A 17,363-nucleotide genomic window follows, 5' to 3' on the forward strand; every position below is an offset into this window, starting at 1 on the left:
TGTTTGCTTATACAGTATATGTTAATACAATTCCCGTGCACAGTGTCTAAATAATCTTTATCTCAATGACACAACGTGTTTAAATAGAGGATTGAATAAATGATTTAAGTAAGTTTGTTTCGCTTGTGTCGTATGTGAGAGTACATGCCTGACCTAGAAAGCATGCCTAGTGGTGTAACGTTGAGAGATCCCATCAGCATCGCAAGAGACATCCCAGGGGCCTCGCGCTCTATCACCTCCTTAGTGGCCTGGAGAGAAGAGAGATAAAGAGGAAGGTCATTAAGGTGATCATAGTCTAACTAAGCACGAGTCCATCCTAAGTATTTTTACATCCTACTAGGATTAGTTTACCCATGCAGTTTAGGTCGGTTTCAGGAAGCAGTTTTAACTTAAAAGAAGACACTGTAGTGTTCTTTAGAGGTGAGACTGTCATAAAGTTTAAATTACCGGACGGGGTTTCTATAAAGAGATGGATGTTAATGGACAGCAATTCCTCACGCTTAGAAAAGCCACTATAACAAAACAAGCACAGACAAAACCATCTTTCCTTAAGTTACAGGGACTGCCATGTTACCTGTGGTTAAAGTGTTAAAGGTTTTGTCACTATAAAACATGAATACAGAACAGAGAGAAACAATATTTAAAGTATCCCTCTTGTCATCATATTTACTTTATAACTGGTAGAACCAATGGAATAATTAACATCTGGGTTGTTTTCGTTTTTATATTCACTACTTAATCAATTTGTTGTATCAGAAATAGTTGAAATATAACACTTTTTTTCATTTTAGTCTCTAGATTTTTCTTTTTTAATTCTACAGTAGCAGCAGAAACTTAAACCAAATTTTAATATGCCTCTCTGAAATCACAGATACTCTATTTAACTGTCTCATTTGCTCCCGTCTGCTCTATGTTTCACTATAAATATCATTTGAGTGACTAGGTCAGCTGAACGGTGGGAATAAAACACAACAGCTCCCTTTATCACAAGTGTGGTGGAAACTTTATTCCATTAAATTTTTGTAAGTGAACCAAGGTTTGTTAACAAAAACCCCAGGGACTAAATTAAGGCATTATATAAAAAAATCCTTTATTTCAACCCACATCGTTTATAAGGACCTGGATACTGGGTAGACCCCAATCCAGACTGATTTACCATGACTGCAACAACAGCGTAAAAGAATGGAATGTTAAAGTCCTCGAACAACAACATTACAGGAAATCAACACTCAATTCCTCATAGAATATGTTGCGCTAGGTAAAGCGGTAAAACTGTAACGCTGTAACAGTCATGCAGGTGACCAGGAAGTACTAATTGTCCCACATTTCTACAATAAGCACCTGAATGCATGTCTTGACACAAAACATCTGGACTACCCTTCAAATATTGATTTACAATCCCTTTTGCACAATCTACATCTCAGCTGTCTGAAGGCGGAACAATCCTTATCTGACCTGTCACCCTCCAATCTACATCCCCCATCAGCAATCAAGATTGATTCATCTTTTACATAAAATATAGGAACAGGTGGTCAGTCTGTGCAAATTAACAGAATGTTGAATAAATTGATCCTACAGCCTAGGATTTTACAGGGAAATATTTTGTAAACAATGTGTGTAGGCATTTTCGTTTGATATTGTTTTATTTCATAAAAACCAACAGGGATATATGGCGTTTTCCAGGGGTGGCTGTTTCGCCAATTCCACCATCTTTGCGGTGACATATGCAGACACATGCATTTGTTTGTGTGTGAGTGTGTGTACATTTTTTGGGACTGCAGTCGATGCGGCACGTTCTTGACAGATAGCGGAGAAGATAGTGCCTTCTCCTCCAACCTGTGTGTGTTGCATGCCCTTGAGTTGAGTGACACTTCAAACGCACCATTAGCGAGGGACAAAGGGAGGGAAAAGACTTCAAAGAGAGAGGAGCCACCGATGAGCATCTTGGGCTTAGACTCGGGAGAAGAAAGAGATGGAGGGAGGGAAGAGAGACAAGGAGAGGGGGAAAAGTGTGGGAGGGAAAGAGGTTGAGATGGAAACAAGCGGGAAGGAATCAGACAAAGGGAGGGATGAGGCTGGATTTGAACCTCATCACACAAAGTCACTGATTGGAGGAAGAGGGAGATGGGTTAGTTTGATTCAAAAGGCATGCATTCAAAAGGAACGCCTGGAATGTTTTGGGCAATATGTTTGTCTAATTGCAGGAAAAAAATGTGGGAAGTTTTGTCTTAATTACATGTATGATGAGGGTAAGGCAAGAATGAGGGTATGTGATTAAATATGACAAAAAGTGATAATAAAATAGATCTAGTACAGTTTGAAAATTCAGGAAATGTAAATGTTTTATGATCTCTGCAAGCATGCTATTTATTGAGGTATTCCGAAATGAATGTTTCATTACACCAGTACACAGGCACTTGTGTATGTAGGCATTGAAATTTTTTTTTTTAGGAAGTTTAGTCCTGTTAAATATGGGAACAGACTTCCCATACATCCTCCACGCTTCTTGTGCCATGGGCTAATCACCAGAAATCAATGTACTTGCATGAGGAAAGCAATTAACCAAGAATACATCTGTTGGATGGCGACTAACAGGAAGAGATCAAGCTGCAACGCCTTATTGTAGGTTTACATGAGGTGCCGCTTTAACCAAAACAATATCCATCTTTGCCAAACAAAACCATGGCAGAGTAAATTTTGTATGAAACTTTTAAATCCTGATGTTAGGAAGACTTACAGAACAATGCAGGTAGCAGCTATGGACAAACTATTAACATTGTTTCAGCTTTAATTTTGGAATTGCCTTTATGTGGTGTAGTCTACCATACCCATCTTTTTAACATCAAAATATCAGCTGCAAGGGTACAGAAAAAACATATGGCCAGAGTGTCAGGATGAAGCAAACCAGCATGGTCTTCGCAAGAAACTGAGATGTGTGGTAGGAATGGAATTGAATACATAGTTACTAGTTACTACTAGTAGTCATTGCCACAGGAGTATAGCAGGACAACTAAGAGGCTGCCGCAAACCATTAAGGTGTTTTTAAAAGGCAACTCAGGTACGTTTCATCTGGTTATGTCCCTGCAACAAGATTGAAATTGCAAAACCACCACCTCAGAAAACTGAATGGATCCCTGTTGGTTTATATATAGGGGTGCTGACAAATAATGCAAGCACACATTCTGTATAAAATATAATGAACAACCGGCCTTTCTGGGGAAATTTCAAGTTGTCGAGTCATTTGCACAGACTGATCAAGAAAAATACACATTCCGATATTCATTTCAACAACAAAATTAATCTTGATTGCAAATGAAGATGGGGAGGTAACAGGTCAGATAAGGATTTTTCATCTCCCAGACAGCTGAGACATGGTTTGTTAAATTGTTAATAGATGTGGTATGTAAATACAGCAGCATGTAGTCCTTACTGTAATAAAAAAAATAAGGTCATTGGCCTTTAAGTAGCATTTTTTATAAAGGACATACAGAGAGCTCCTTGATTACAGAAAAGACATGAAATGTAATTTGTTACTTCCGTCCGGCTTTAAGCTTATACTGAATGCAGTCATATGTGTCTTGTACAGCCTTCAAACAGACAGAGAGATACCGTTGTCTCCAGCATACAGGGTTGAATCAGATAGCAGGTATTATCAGTGACTACAGTGTCTATGTGTCTTACCCCTTCCAGGAAGCTTGCTGTCTACCATGATTGATGAGGACCATTGATACTGCTGAGAACCACAGCTCATCCCCTGCCAAATGGCTTGTGCTTGTGTGTGTGTGTGTGTGAGAGAGAGTGAGGTTGAAAGAGTGCATGTAACAGAAGTATAACAGTGTAAATAAATAAAAAAAGTTCTAATCTATAGTGCTGCAGTTAACAGTGTGTGACGAGTTGGGTAAAGAAAAGATGAGAAAGATAAAGACTAAATGTAAATTCTTGCATGTATGCACAGTAGTGTACTGCCTTCACAGTACAGTAGACTGTATATATACATGCAAATATGTGTACATGCATATAAATTGGGTACAGAAAGTCTTCAAACAGTTTAAAACATTCTTTTTATGTTGTCTGAAAAGAAACCAGTTGTATAGTATTTGGTAAGCAGCAAAATTAGGGAAAACATTAGATGTGACCACAACTACATTAAACCGCTTTGTGAAGCCTGCAACGACAATTTATTTGTTTCATGTAATCAAAGCAAAATTGTTTGTGTTAAGTTTCCCCTTTAAGTGAAATGGTGTTGTAGAAACAATCAATGTGGCACGATGACAGCAAGCGAGTTATCAGACTTAAATATATTGATTAAATTAAAATATAGTCAGTGTTGGGAAGGTTACTTTTTAAATGTTACTGATTACAGGTTACCCTATTTAAAATGTAATAGTAACTATTTCATTTAATTACTTTTTGATTACTTTTCTAAATTTCTAATGAATGTTTTCAACTGTTAACTATTTTCACAAGACAGCATGAGAGGCCATTTAACTGGCAGATGAGTGGCGTTGCAAATTCAAAAATGAGAACCAATCAAAAGCCTCAGAATAGCATTAAACTTTACTAAACGGCTGTTGCTGGAAATGGCAAAGGAAGACATTGTGCACATGAAAAAACATGCAAAGCAACAAAATGAATATTATGCAACACATAGCCTAGCTTTTTACAAATATTCAGATATAACCGCCTATGTAATCATGAACATTTTCATAAGTAACTGTAATTTAACTGCACATTTCTTCCCAGTAACTGTAATTAATTAAAATTACATTTTTTTTGTAATTCAATTAAGTAACTAAATTACATGTATCTAGTTACTTCCCAACACTGAATATAGTACAAAACAAATGTCAATGTCAACTACTGACATTTGTTATAATCATAGTGGTCAAGATTGAACAGCAAATGTGTCAAGGCAGTAAAGAAACTATGGCCTCCTCTCCTGTAGTTTATCTATAATCAGTGATGGAAACACTCAACAGACCCATACTGACACCTGCCACCCATTATCTGTGAATTGCTTGCTACACAACTCCATATTTTCCTTGAGAAAGTGAGACAATAAGGACCTAACTTCTGCCTCTTTATTTCCCATGCGACCGCGGGGCTAATTACACTGTGTGTTAATCAGTGCTGCAACGCACATGTGTAATCAGCAAAAACAGGCTCAGGTTCTCCGAATAAAGCACAGGCAGTAATAAGAGAGATCTACCTTTCAATAGCCTTTCCCTCTAAAACAAAGAAGAATTTTACACATTAGCTATCATCATACTTCTATTGTAGTGATATACAGTTCCCTTATATGAACTCTCAAAACAGTGTCCATAATTCACCCCGAGCTGTCCTCTTTGATTCTTATGTAACATGTTTCTGGCTATATTTTAATACAGCTCTCAAGCTTCATTATACAGTTTGCTTATGCGACTGAGAACATTGTTCACTATCACTCTTTTGAGCAAGTTATGCCAACACTACAGTATGTCATGATGTATTCAATAAACAACGCACGCTGCTTTACCGTGTTTCTCAATTCCAAAAAAAAAGAGTAAAAATGGTTTCTTAAGGAGAGAATTGGGATTGACACATTTAAACCCACCTCTGGTGTGACGTCTCTCGGGGCAAAGCCAGTGCCTCCGGTGGTTAGGATAAGGTTAAGTTCCTTTTCATCGCACCAGTCCACCAGAGTCTCCTGTCGGTTCATACACACACACACACACACACACACACACACACACACACACACTATTAATTAGAATCATAACTACAGAGTGATACTGTAGATAGATACAGGCGATAAACAGATTTTGATAGATTACATGCCTTGATTTCGTCTATCTCATCTGGCACAATCTTGTAGGCCGAGATCATACCCCCCAACCTGAGAAAGGAAGAAAGTCATTAGATTACAGATGCAGTTATTGACATATTAGATTCCAGACAAGATACTTTATTGATGCCTGCAAGAAAATCCTCTTTTGTCTTGCTACCCTTCTGCAGGGAGGTCAAAAAAGTCAGCTAAAGAACGGTGGACCTTGTCAGAAGTCAGTGTTTTCTTTGACAACCCTTTAGCTGAAGAAGAATGCTTAGATTCAGGATGGGCATACATACATATATATACCTTGCTGCCACAAGTGAAATGTCCAAGTGGATCAGCAGGTAGGCAAGTGGCAGACCTGGGATATTGTGGGCTCACCTCTTTCTTTCTCAGAGTAATAAAGCAAAGCCCTCTAAAAGAGTCCCAGATCCCAGATGTTGCCCCCCAAAGCTTGTAAATGTAGTGTTTGTCTGACTGAATCAATGTCTGTTCTTCATTTCCTGGCCTAACACAAACAAGACTTTAAAAGGAAGTATGACAGAAATAAAGACAAGAAAGAGAGAGAGAATCATAGAAATATAAAAGCAAATAAGGAGGAGAGAGAGAATGCCCTTGAACATCCCTTCCTGAAAGGATATTCCACAGGACGGCCCACTGAAGAGGGAGCTCTGACAAGGACAGAGCTGCTGCTGATGCTGCTGTTGCTGCTGAACAGCAATCCATGGCGACCTCCTGTGGCCAGAGCAGGTATGACAGTCCAAAAAGAACAACCCCAGGCTCAAGGTGAAGGCTCTGCACAGACACCCCTTATGTAACCCTTTTCTTTTTTTAAAGGAGCGCTATTTTTGGGAGACTACTGCATCATGTTTCCTCTCCGCGTCAGCCACTTAAACGCCATGATACCCTCCCTCAGACAGACAAAAACCTGTGAACTCTGTGAACATTAAAGCATCTGCTATTTTTCTGCCTTTGAAATGCTTTTTTATCCACACGGAAACTCTCTCTTCACTCTTCACACACAGAATTACAAAGAATACATTTCGCACCCTGGAAATATCATTCACCAAATCCATCGGCTGTGCTCAATTTTTAAACTGTGCAACGGAGCAGCAGAGAGACACACTAAGCAGGACACCACCAAAACGCCGTAGCAATGCATGCATGGAGACGAAGCGTGAAGCTCAGAGGGTGGCTGTCTGGTTCTGACAAAAGAGGCAGAGAAGTCAGAAACAATCACTTGAGAAGTACTTTTTCATGAAACACCGCACATGGCCACTCGGAGCATCCACTAACTTGTGCACCAACACACACACACACACGCACGCACCCCTGCTGACATTCCTGTGACGGCACGAGTGATTTACTTCTCTTGATGTGCTTGGGAGGGAGTTTTTTTTTTGGCATCTCTGTATATGTATGATTGTGTTCATGCACGTGCACTCATCTGCTTTTGTGTTTGTGTGTGTGTGTGTGTGTGTGTGTGTGTGTGTGTGTGCCTGTGTTACACCTCGGGAGAGTAAAGGAGCTGTCAGGACAAATCACCTCTCTCCCTCTCCTGGGGTTTTTATGCCTCTCGGTTTCAGCCCAAATGAAAATATGCTCAACACAAATAACTAGGGTTCCTTCCCACCGTTTCCTAGGCAACCCCTCCTGCCTGAAGCCTCTAGTTGCTGTGTTGTTCATCGTGAGAGGAGTGTGTGAGAGTTTGTGTGAGCCGGTGAATGTTTCTGTTTTGTTTTGTTTTTTATAACTATCGGGGATGCCAGTTCTGTGCGAAGGCAGCAATATGTTGTTGACTGGACATTTTTTGAGTGTGTGGGGGGATCTTTTAGTTGCGTGTTCATGTAATATCTTTAAGGAATGATGTGATTTGTGTATTCATCTATGTCCATGTCCATAAACACAAAATCTATTTTTACAGACATATATGTGTGTGCACGCTTATACATTATATTACAGTAGTAGATGTATTTGTAGATATTAACAAACATTATATGTATGTTTATGTTTTATATCGCTGTCATTGCATGTATACTGTATGTGTTTTGTTTTGTGTATCTCTGTGTATACATGGATACACATACAGAATGCATTCACATACTTGTGTGTATATGCAGAGCAGAGAGGTGTTTCTGTTATTTAGCCAATGCTTAATGATGTAAATGTGCTGGACAAAATACCAGAAACACCTGTCAGTAACACACTGCAATTCAACAGTACCACAAACTACAGCTTTCAGAATTACCATACAGTTCAGTGTCAACAAAAACACAACTTTCATGAGATTAGGATTTATTGCAAGACTGTTCAGATTGCATCACATGACATTTATTCATTTAGCTGACGCTTTTATCTAAAGCAGTTGCTACTAGGGGTTAAGTGTCTTGCTCAGGGACACATTGGTAGATGTCTCACAGTGGAAATTTAACCCGGGTCTCTCATACCAAATGCATGGGTCTTATCCACTGCTCCATCACCAGCCCTTACTAGATACTAGATTAGATTGCATTTGTTTTTGGTAGGTGTACATAATAAACTGGGAACATGGTGTACCGGCAAAAATATGTGTAAGCGTGTGCATATACGTTTCTGTGTGTGTGTGTCTGTATGTATGTATGTATGTATGCATGCACACAAATTTGTGTGTACAGCGAAACTCAGGCAGCTTCGTCAGACCAAGGAGGAGGCCTTTCTGAAGTGGGGACAGAGTCTTGTACAACCAGGCCAGGAACACGCTGACTAAAGAGGTCAAAGCTGCAAAGAGGTGCTACGCTGAAAAGCTAAATAACAGCTTTGCAGCCAATGACCCTGCGTCAGTGTGGGGAAGCCTACAGACACTCACAAACTACAAGAGACCATCCCCCAACACTGCTGGTACTCAACGACTGGCAGACAAGCCGAATAGTTTCTACTGTAGGTTTGAAAAGCCCAGAGTCACACCTCTCCCCCACTCCAACGCCATCTTCAAACAGTCACCTTCACCCTCTGACCTCTCACCTGCACTCAAGATCTGTGAAGAGGACGCGAGCCACCTCTTCCAAAGGCAGAAGATCAGGAAGGCTCCTGGACCTGATGGTGTCTCACCATCGTGCCTGAAAATCTGTGCGGATCAGCTGGCCCCCATCTTCACTCAGATCTTCAACAAATCACTGGAGCTGTGTGAAGTTCCCTCCTGCTTCAAACGCTCCACAGTCATCCCGGTCCCAAAAAAACCCTCCATCTCTGGACTGAATGACTACAGGCCTGTCGCCCTGACATCTGTAGTCATGAAGTCCTTTGAAAGACTGGTGTTGGCCCACCTGAAGGACATTACAGGCCCCCTGCTGGACCCCCTGCAGTTTGCCTACAGGACTAACAGGTCAGTGGATGATGCTGTCAACTTGGGTCTGCATCACATCCTGCAACACCTCAACTCTCCAGGGACATATGCAAGGATCCTATTCGTGGACTTCAGCTCGGCGTTCAACACCATCATCCCGGACAACCTCAGCACCAAACTCACCCAGCTCACTGTGCCAGCCTCCACCTGTCAGTGGATCACAGACTTCCTGATTGACAGGAGTCAGCAGGTGAGGCTGGGAAACATCACATCCAGCACCCGGACTATCAGCACTGGTGCCCCCCATGGGTGTGTGCTCTCCCCACTGCTCTTCTCCCTCTACCCCAACGACTGCACCTCAGGGGACCCATCTGTCAAACTCCTGAAGTTCGCTGACGACACAACGGTCATCGGCCTCATCCGGGACGGTGACGAGTCGGCCTACTGACGTGAGGTTGGTCAGTTGGCTCTCTGGTGCGATCAGAACAACCTGGAGCTTAACACGCTCAAAACTGTGGAGATGACCGTGGACTTCAGGAGGAGCCCCCACACTCTGTCCCCCATCACCATTCTAAACAGCCCTGTGTCTGCTCTGGAATCCTTCAGGTTTCTGGGATCCACTATATCCCAGGATCTGAAGTGGGAGCCCAACACTGACGCCATCATCAAGAAGGCCCAGCAGAGGATGTACTTCCTGCGTCAACAGACTCAGGAACAGTTTCTTCCCACAAGCCATCACTCTGATGAACAGCTGATTTCTGACTCACAGTGTCAGGAACAATTCCTGTGCAATAACCCAGTAACTCTGTCTCTAAGCCACCTGTTTACTGGTTTCCACTTATTATTTATTTATTCACCTCTATTTCAGTGCTGTTCATACTACGTTCATACTATGTCATATTGTACATACTGTATACCAATACACCTACCTCAGGTCATAAGGTCATAGGTCTTATTTATTTTTTCCAGCATCCTTTGCACTATGCTCCATCACACTGTGTACATGTGTACAAGTATGCATGTACTGTATGTGTATGTGTACCTGTATATCATATCCACCTTCAACATGTACATAATGAGAATAGTTTACTCTTGCATCCTTTGCACTCTGATTACTGCATTGACATTTGTCAATATGTCTATATTGTTTTGTTCACAGTGTGTATATTGTGTTGTCTACTCTGTAGTTTGTGTCTGATTTTATATTATTATTATTATATTATTATTTTATTATTGTATAAGTAAGCACATCTTGAGCAATGTACAATCCTGAGTCAAATTCCTCGAATGTGTACACATACCTGGCAATAAAACTGATTCTGATGTGAATATACAGTACACCTATACACCTGTGCACAGTACTAGCCTGGTACCAGACCTCGGAATCACCTCAACATCCCAATTTGTTAAGCAATTCAAACAAGTTTGGTTCTGTGATGTTCTTTCCCAGTTGCAGAAACAATCAACCAGTCTGAGCTTTGTAGGCAGAATAACTAGAATAACTACATAGCTAGCTAGATACATGGCTACATCCATGAAAAAATAGCAACAGAAATACGGCAAAGAGGTGATCAACAGAAGTTACTGTAATTGATTTACAGAAATAACTCTAACCAAGTGGTTAAAATGCATACCATATAACAGCAACATGGTTCAATTCTAGCAGGCGAACTTTGTTGCATGTCATGACCCTTATATTTACTGTCTCCACACTATCAGCTATCAAATAAAGGCAAAAAAGCCAAAAAGTAAGAATCAACGACTCTTAAACTAAAAGAAAAAATGTAAAAATGTGAAAACTGCTACTGTAAGTTAATTTCGTCACCAGAACAGAAAGGTCACTCACTGCTGATTGGTTAGGACAAAACACAACAAAGCAACCCCATCTCCCAAACAGAAATCTACTAACATACACACAAAGTCACATAATATGAATGAATGAGGTGAAACTAAATGGCAATTCAGTCTGATTATTATTAGGTTACTACTGGCTGTGTGTGTGTGTGTGTGTGTGTGTGTGTGCACGCACACAGAATGTGTATAAATGTACTCTACAATCTATATGTACATGCACACATATGTGTAGATACATCTGAAGGTAAATGCATATCTATACATACTTAGTACAGTATGTGTATGTATGATGTATTTATACATATGAGTGTGTCCATAAATGTGTGTTTCAGCATGACGGTCTTCTTTGCAGATAGAGTGCTTGGCTGTATTTGAGGGAGGGTGTGCTCTGAATTGAGGGAAGCTTATTAGAGGGGAGAGGGCCTGCAACATTTTAATCTCTAACACCCATCTATGTCTCTTTCTACTGCAGGGGGTTACGACATATAAACCTCTTCTTCAAACTGCAGGCCGAGGGTAGTCAGCCTGGAATAATGGATTTTTGCTCGAGGTGTGGACAAATCCTGATGCAGGCGGAGGAATGAATGGAAAGGAAGGGGGAAGAGTGGGGCATGAGTGGGGCATGAGTCGGGGTAGGAGGGGGGGGGTATGGCAGTAGTTTTGGCCTGAAAGCCTGGACGCTTCAGCCAAGTCTTTCTATGAATAAAACAAGAGCACAGAGAGGAGGATAAAGAGAGAAAGGAGAAAGACAGGACTACAGAGAAAGGCAGAGAGTGAAAAGAGCGAGAAAAAGAAGGGATAGACCATCAGGGGCACACTTAACAAGAGAGAGGAAAAGTATATGTTTGTGTGGGTGTGGGTGTGTGTGTATGTGTGTGTGTGTGTGTGTGTGTGTGTGTGTGCGTGTGTGTGTGTGTGTGTGTGTGTGTGCGTGCATGCGTGCAAGCCAGCTGCAAATCTCGGTGGTTGTGGGACACTTCCAAGATAAGACCCATCTGGCAGGGTGATTTCATTAATAATACAAGCTCTTTGTACAGGGCACTCAATCTCACTCTCTCTTTCATTCTTTTGCTTTGCTACACACACACTCGCCCAGGGAGAAGAGAAGAGCCTTGGCCATCTCCACACTCCACCAGTGGTAGCATGGAGTCAAGCCCATTACAGCTGAGTTGTTGGTTCGTCCATATGTAGGAAAGCTCTCAAGGGGTCACCTCTCAACATGTTAGCTGATGGAGCGAAGGATGGAGGGATGGAGAAGGAGGAGGAGTGGACTAGCCCACCCCTTCAAACCCCTACCGTGATGAGAGCTCTGAGTGCTCAGCGAGGGGTTCCACACTCGTGATTCCACTCACAGCCACTAAACAACACGCACACCACCTAAGAAACACACAACACACACACACACACACATACACACACACACACTGACACACACAAACACACCTAAAACATTCTGCAGACCACTCCACCCCGCAAGCGTATTTATTTAGAGAATAAATGTCCCCTGGTTCAGATCTCCTATTGCTGATAGTCTCTCTCTCATTTCTTTCTCTAAACCACCCCAGATACACCACAAATCAAACTGATTTCATATATTTCAACAACAAAGTTAACATCTGTGCCAAATGTAAACTACACCTTTGCTCAGGTCTGCAGATAGATCCTCAGATTCACTGAGCCTTGACTATAACATAACTGAGTAATCACTAATAAAGTAAAACTTAAATCAATTGCCCGGGCTTTGTTTTGCTTCAATCACTGAAATGCCCCTACCTATATTTGGGACAGGCGTCTATATGGGACAGGCCTTTAATTACTTTCGCACAAAACTCTTGCTCAGCAAAGATGGGAAATGGCAACTATCAAATTGTTTATTTCAACCAGTATGAATATTACTTGTCTTGCTTGTTTCCCATACAGTAAGTCTGAATTATTTCCGTAAAGTTATGAACAATCAGACTGTGGAGAATCAAACCAACGTTTATATCTGTATTCATGATCTAAGCAGCTTAGAACTAGCTCAAGCAGGTGACATGGAGGGCTTTAAGAGGTTTTATGCATCCAAAGAACTTCTATAAAAAACAGACCATGTGTCTAATTGAGACCTGCATTAATTGTTCAAAATGTGTGGCCACACCAGGCTAGTAAAACGGACAAAGTAAAGTAAATTGGGACTAGGCTTTTAAATGAAGTTTTACAGTATGTTTGTTTTAACTTGCAGGAGGTAAGAAAAAGGTGTTTAACACACACAAAGTCAGTCAAAGCAAGTTAAGCTATTTATGTTTTTATATAAATGTACAACACATGTATAAATTCATCTTTAACATCAAATCTTCAGGATGAACTGTGTGTACTGAATCATCTATAACTGTAGTTTTTTGCATTGGAGATTCCCTTACGACTGACATTTGGGGTGATGACTCAATGTACTGTTATTGGCTTATAATCATAACACAATAAATCTGTTGTTGTATAAAGGTGGTTGCTAAGCTATTAATCTTAAAAAGATTGAAGAGACCCAAAATAAACTACTGAACTGTCAGTTCAGTCAGAGGCAGCGTTGATTATATTGGCCACTTGTGAGCAGTGGAAACAGTCTGTATACAATACTGCCATATTATCACCTTTTAAGTTGAGAGGACCAAACTCTTCAATTTACACATCTAACAGATAATGAGCAATGTTGGCATTCATTTGAAGTGTTATTAGTGTCCACCACATGAATGTAAATCCCTCCACTTTTTGCTCTGTTTTGGTCTTCAACTCCTGAGGGAAATATCTGGCCCTTTAGCTGCTAAATACTCCAAACTGTAAATCAAAACAACGACCTGAAAGATGCTAATGCGCTTCTTATAGCTGCAGAGTGTGGTGAGTGATTATTCTCTGTGGGTTTATCACAATGAGTGACACCTTTCAAACTGCACATAGACATTTGATCCATTGTTAATATAAAAATACTGATTCCAGCAACTCGAAGAACATGATTGTGATCTCTCACAATCATCACATCTCTTAACTTAGCATTAAACATTGTATTAATAGTATATTTTCAAGAAAGTCGATCTATGTAAAAATGTGTTATAGTTATTACGGTGCTTAACGGTGCTGGATCTCTAGCAGTATGTGTGTTCTTGTGTGTGTGTCCTTGTCCCTTGACTGTGAAATTGGGCCTACTGTCACCCATCTGATTGACTTCTAGCTATTCTTAGCCACGACAATTTGTAACATTGACAAAGGTTGTTACAGCGCAAGAGTTTGCTCAACAGACCGGGAGGAAGGCTTGCTCAGCCTACACCCACATACACACACACACACACACACACACACTCATGACATGCAAAGATAAATGAATCTAAACAAAAGTACTCATTCACTCTGGAAAGGTAAAGATGCGTACAGAAGACTAATACACACACACACACACACACACACACACACACACACACACACACGCCCAACCTTGCCTCATCTGTGTGTCCTTGAGTCTGGGAATCATTTGTATGACCCCCTCTGCTACTCTCTCTTTATTTTGCCAAATATAATTTTTCTCTCCACCTGACACACCTCTGGATGCTCCTGAAATCCAAACAGGGCAGGCTGATTTATTGAATGCACCGATGTGTGTGTGATTATAGTTTATGTTATATGTCCTGCTGTGGCCTCATACTCCCTCCCTCTTCCCTCCTCCCTTCCTTCCCACGCGCTTTCTCTCTCTCTCTGTCTATGTGTCTCTGTCACAGCAGCAGTGGCACATTGAGGGCACAGCGTTCCGGCTGGTCAACCTGATGGAGCCGCTGACTCGTGGTGTGGCGTGGATTAACATGGCATGGAGGATCTCGGGCCAGAGGAGGTCAGTCTGCATCAGCTACCATTACCGCAGCACAGCAGAGCAGACAGGCACACTAACACTGACCTGGCCTGTCTGAATGGCCATTTTACATGTTTAACATGTGTTGTAACAAGTGTTTACAGTAACAACTTTTTAGTGGCGTGAGTGGACCACAGCGCCCCTAACTTTCCATTCACCCTGAGCAACATCATCAAAAAATATTTCCTATAGAGGAGAACTAACCAACAAGCCTTAGGTCAACAAACTTGCCAACCAAAATAAGTTTGCCACAACTGAACCTTATATCAACTGTCAACATCCAATTACATTTCTTTATTAGTTACCCAGCTGATGTGATTTAATTGAACATTTTCTCCTTCAGGAAAGTGAAAAATTATTGATAAATGGAATTTTACTATAGTGAAAGTACTATAGTGCTGACATTAAAGTGGAATCCAGTCTACAAGTTTTTTGTTGCGCTCTTCCTATAGCAAAAGCATCCTTTTTTTGCAAAACATTTTCACCAGCTTCTAAATGCTGGTGCTCACATTTAAATACTGCTGAATTGGAACTACCAAACTACAAAAGGGAATTTAATCACTGCTTAGATTATGATCATTGGCAATTTTTGTTTGCTGTTTAAGAAGTGTTACATTCTTGTACCTCACATAAGTGAATGGAAGTTGGTCGGGGAGGGTGGTAGGTGTACAAAGTGTAGGGTATTGTACTTAGATTGGAGTTAGGTTTACAAAAGCAAACTCATTCTGTCTTCAAGTCACGTTGATTTATTTTCTATATTTAACAAAGACTATCTAAGTATTTATAGTCTCCTAAACATAAACATTAAACCTGTTAATCATGGTTTAGTTGCCATAAGCCGGTATTGTAGGATAAAAAATTTAATATGTTGTCAATGAACGTTTCCTGAAATGTTTAGTGTGATTTTCTTTCTCTATCTCATTCTCTCAACTCATTATGTTGACAGAAGTGTAATCTCGGTAGCATTGTTTCTTTTACAGTGTATGCTATGTTGCATAGAGTGGCAAAATGTACACCGTTTCTCAAATATCAGTGCAAATAAAGATAACTTTACACAAGCCCAAATATTGTTATTCACAAGTCTTTAAAAATTATGCTTGGAGAGTGACAAGACAAATGAGAACAGAGCTGTGCTTTTCTGTTTGGTTTCAACATTTCAACATTATATCTAATAAGATAATTACTGTAAGTTAATTCATTAAAGCAATTTTAAAATGTAATTATTAGGTTGGTTTAAAATCTTTCAAGTTTCAGAGCACTAGATAATAGCAACAGGATGGTCATGCACTTTCCATGGTCAGTCAAACTTAGTTGCTCAGTGTTGCATACAGTGTATACAAAGGCAATTTAAGCAATGTTAGCTTAAGAAAGAAACTGAATGAGACGCACAAACCTGCCAGTCCCTTGCTCGACCCTGTTATTTAAACATGACCTGTGTATAAAAGCCACAGAAAACACACACATACATGGATTAAAGCATGTTCATGTGTGCACGGACAGATACACAAACAAAATAATACAAAACAACTACAAATTGTCCCTGGTGTGCATACTGTGAAAATAACCGTGCAATGGATCCCTAATCATTCTCTGGTGCTCTGTCTAGCGTGACGCACATGACATGGCACAAGCCTCCTCACACTCCCTCTCTGCGTCGCACAGACTTGACACATACATTGCACAGCAGCCTCAAAATAAACATACCGTAAAGGACATGACAAGCATGGAACAGTTCAGGGTCCCATAGCGGGGGGACTGGTGACACTCTGTGATACTGACTGGTGTGATAGTGTGACAGAAGGGGCTGGGTAGCTTCAGCAAATCAATGACTATATGGAGAATGACTTGGATGTCTAGAGAAGCGTGTCTGAAGCAGCATGTTGGGGTCACAGTTCGTAGTGTCCGAATCACAGGCTGAGGAGGCATTTTGGTATTTGTGTGACATGAGCAATGATATAAAAGATCCCTTGATAAATCTTGTGACATCTAATCTGACATAAAACACAACCTATTTTCTGAGATGGACCGCTGCAGTTGAAATATTCAGTATACATTTTATGGCCAAAAGTATGTGGACACATGTAGTTTTGCACCTCTGGAGAAGTTTTTTATTTTTTGGGCTAGGCCACTCCGTTTTATTTGAGGTGACTTTTAATGCTACATCATAACATTTTAGACAATAGTGTGCTTTCAACTTTTTGGCAAAAGTGTGGGAAAGATCCTTTCCTGTACATAAACGAATGATTTTCCCATTTTGGAATAACCTGCTGCATGGATCCATGACCTCAACCAAATCAAATCCCACCTTTGGGATGAACTGGAACTGTGATCCAGCCCCTATCACCCAACCTCACAAATGCTCTTGTGGCTGAATGGGAGCAAAGCCCTGCATCCAGGTTCCAAAAATCTAGAGGAATGACTTCCCAGAGAGATGTTTGGCAATCACATAAAGGTGTATTGTCCAGCTGTCCACATACTTTTGGACATGTAATGTCTCTTAGTACATAGGT

The 17,363-nt window shown here is 40.7% G+C and overlaps 1 protein-coding gene across 9 annotated transcripts in view; it reads right to left on the minus strand.

The window, feature by feature from the left end:
* gphnb (gephyrin b) overlaps positions 1-17,363 on the minus strand; it is a 107,397-nt gene that overhangs the window by 58,096 nt on the left and 31,938 nt on the right. For all 9 annotated transcript variants that reach the window (XM_038727762.1, XM_038727761.1, XM_038727757.1 and 6 more), the window contains exons 3-5: positions 5,818-5,875; positions 5,594-5,686; positions 154-248 (exon numbers count right to left, since the gene is read on the minus strand). In XM_038727762.1, coding sequence (XP_038583690.1) covers positions 154-248; positions 5,594-5,686; positions 5,818-5,875 — 246 coding nt within the window. The remainder of the gene's footprint in view (positions 1-153; positions 249-5,593; positions 5,687-5,817; positions 5,876-17,363) is intronic.

Source organism: Micropterus salmoides, unplaced genomic scaffold (assembly GCF_014851395.1).
Source record: "Micropterus salmoides isolate LMB-PRFRI ecotype aquatic unplaced genomic scaffold, ASM1485139v1 Ms_hic_scaffold_18, whole genome shotgun sequence".
Classification (NCBI taxonomy): Eukaryota; Metazoa; Chordata; class Actinopteri; order Centrarchiformes; family Centrarchidae; genus Micropterus; species Micropterus salmoides.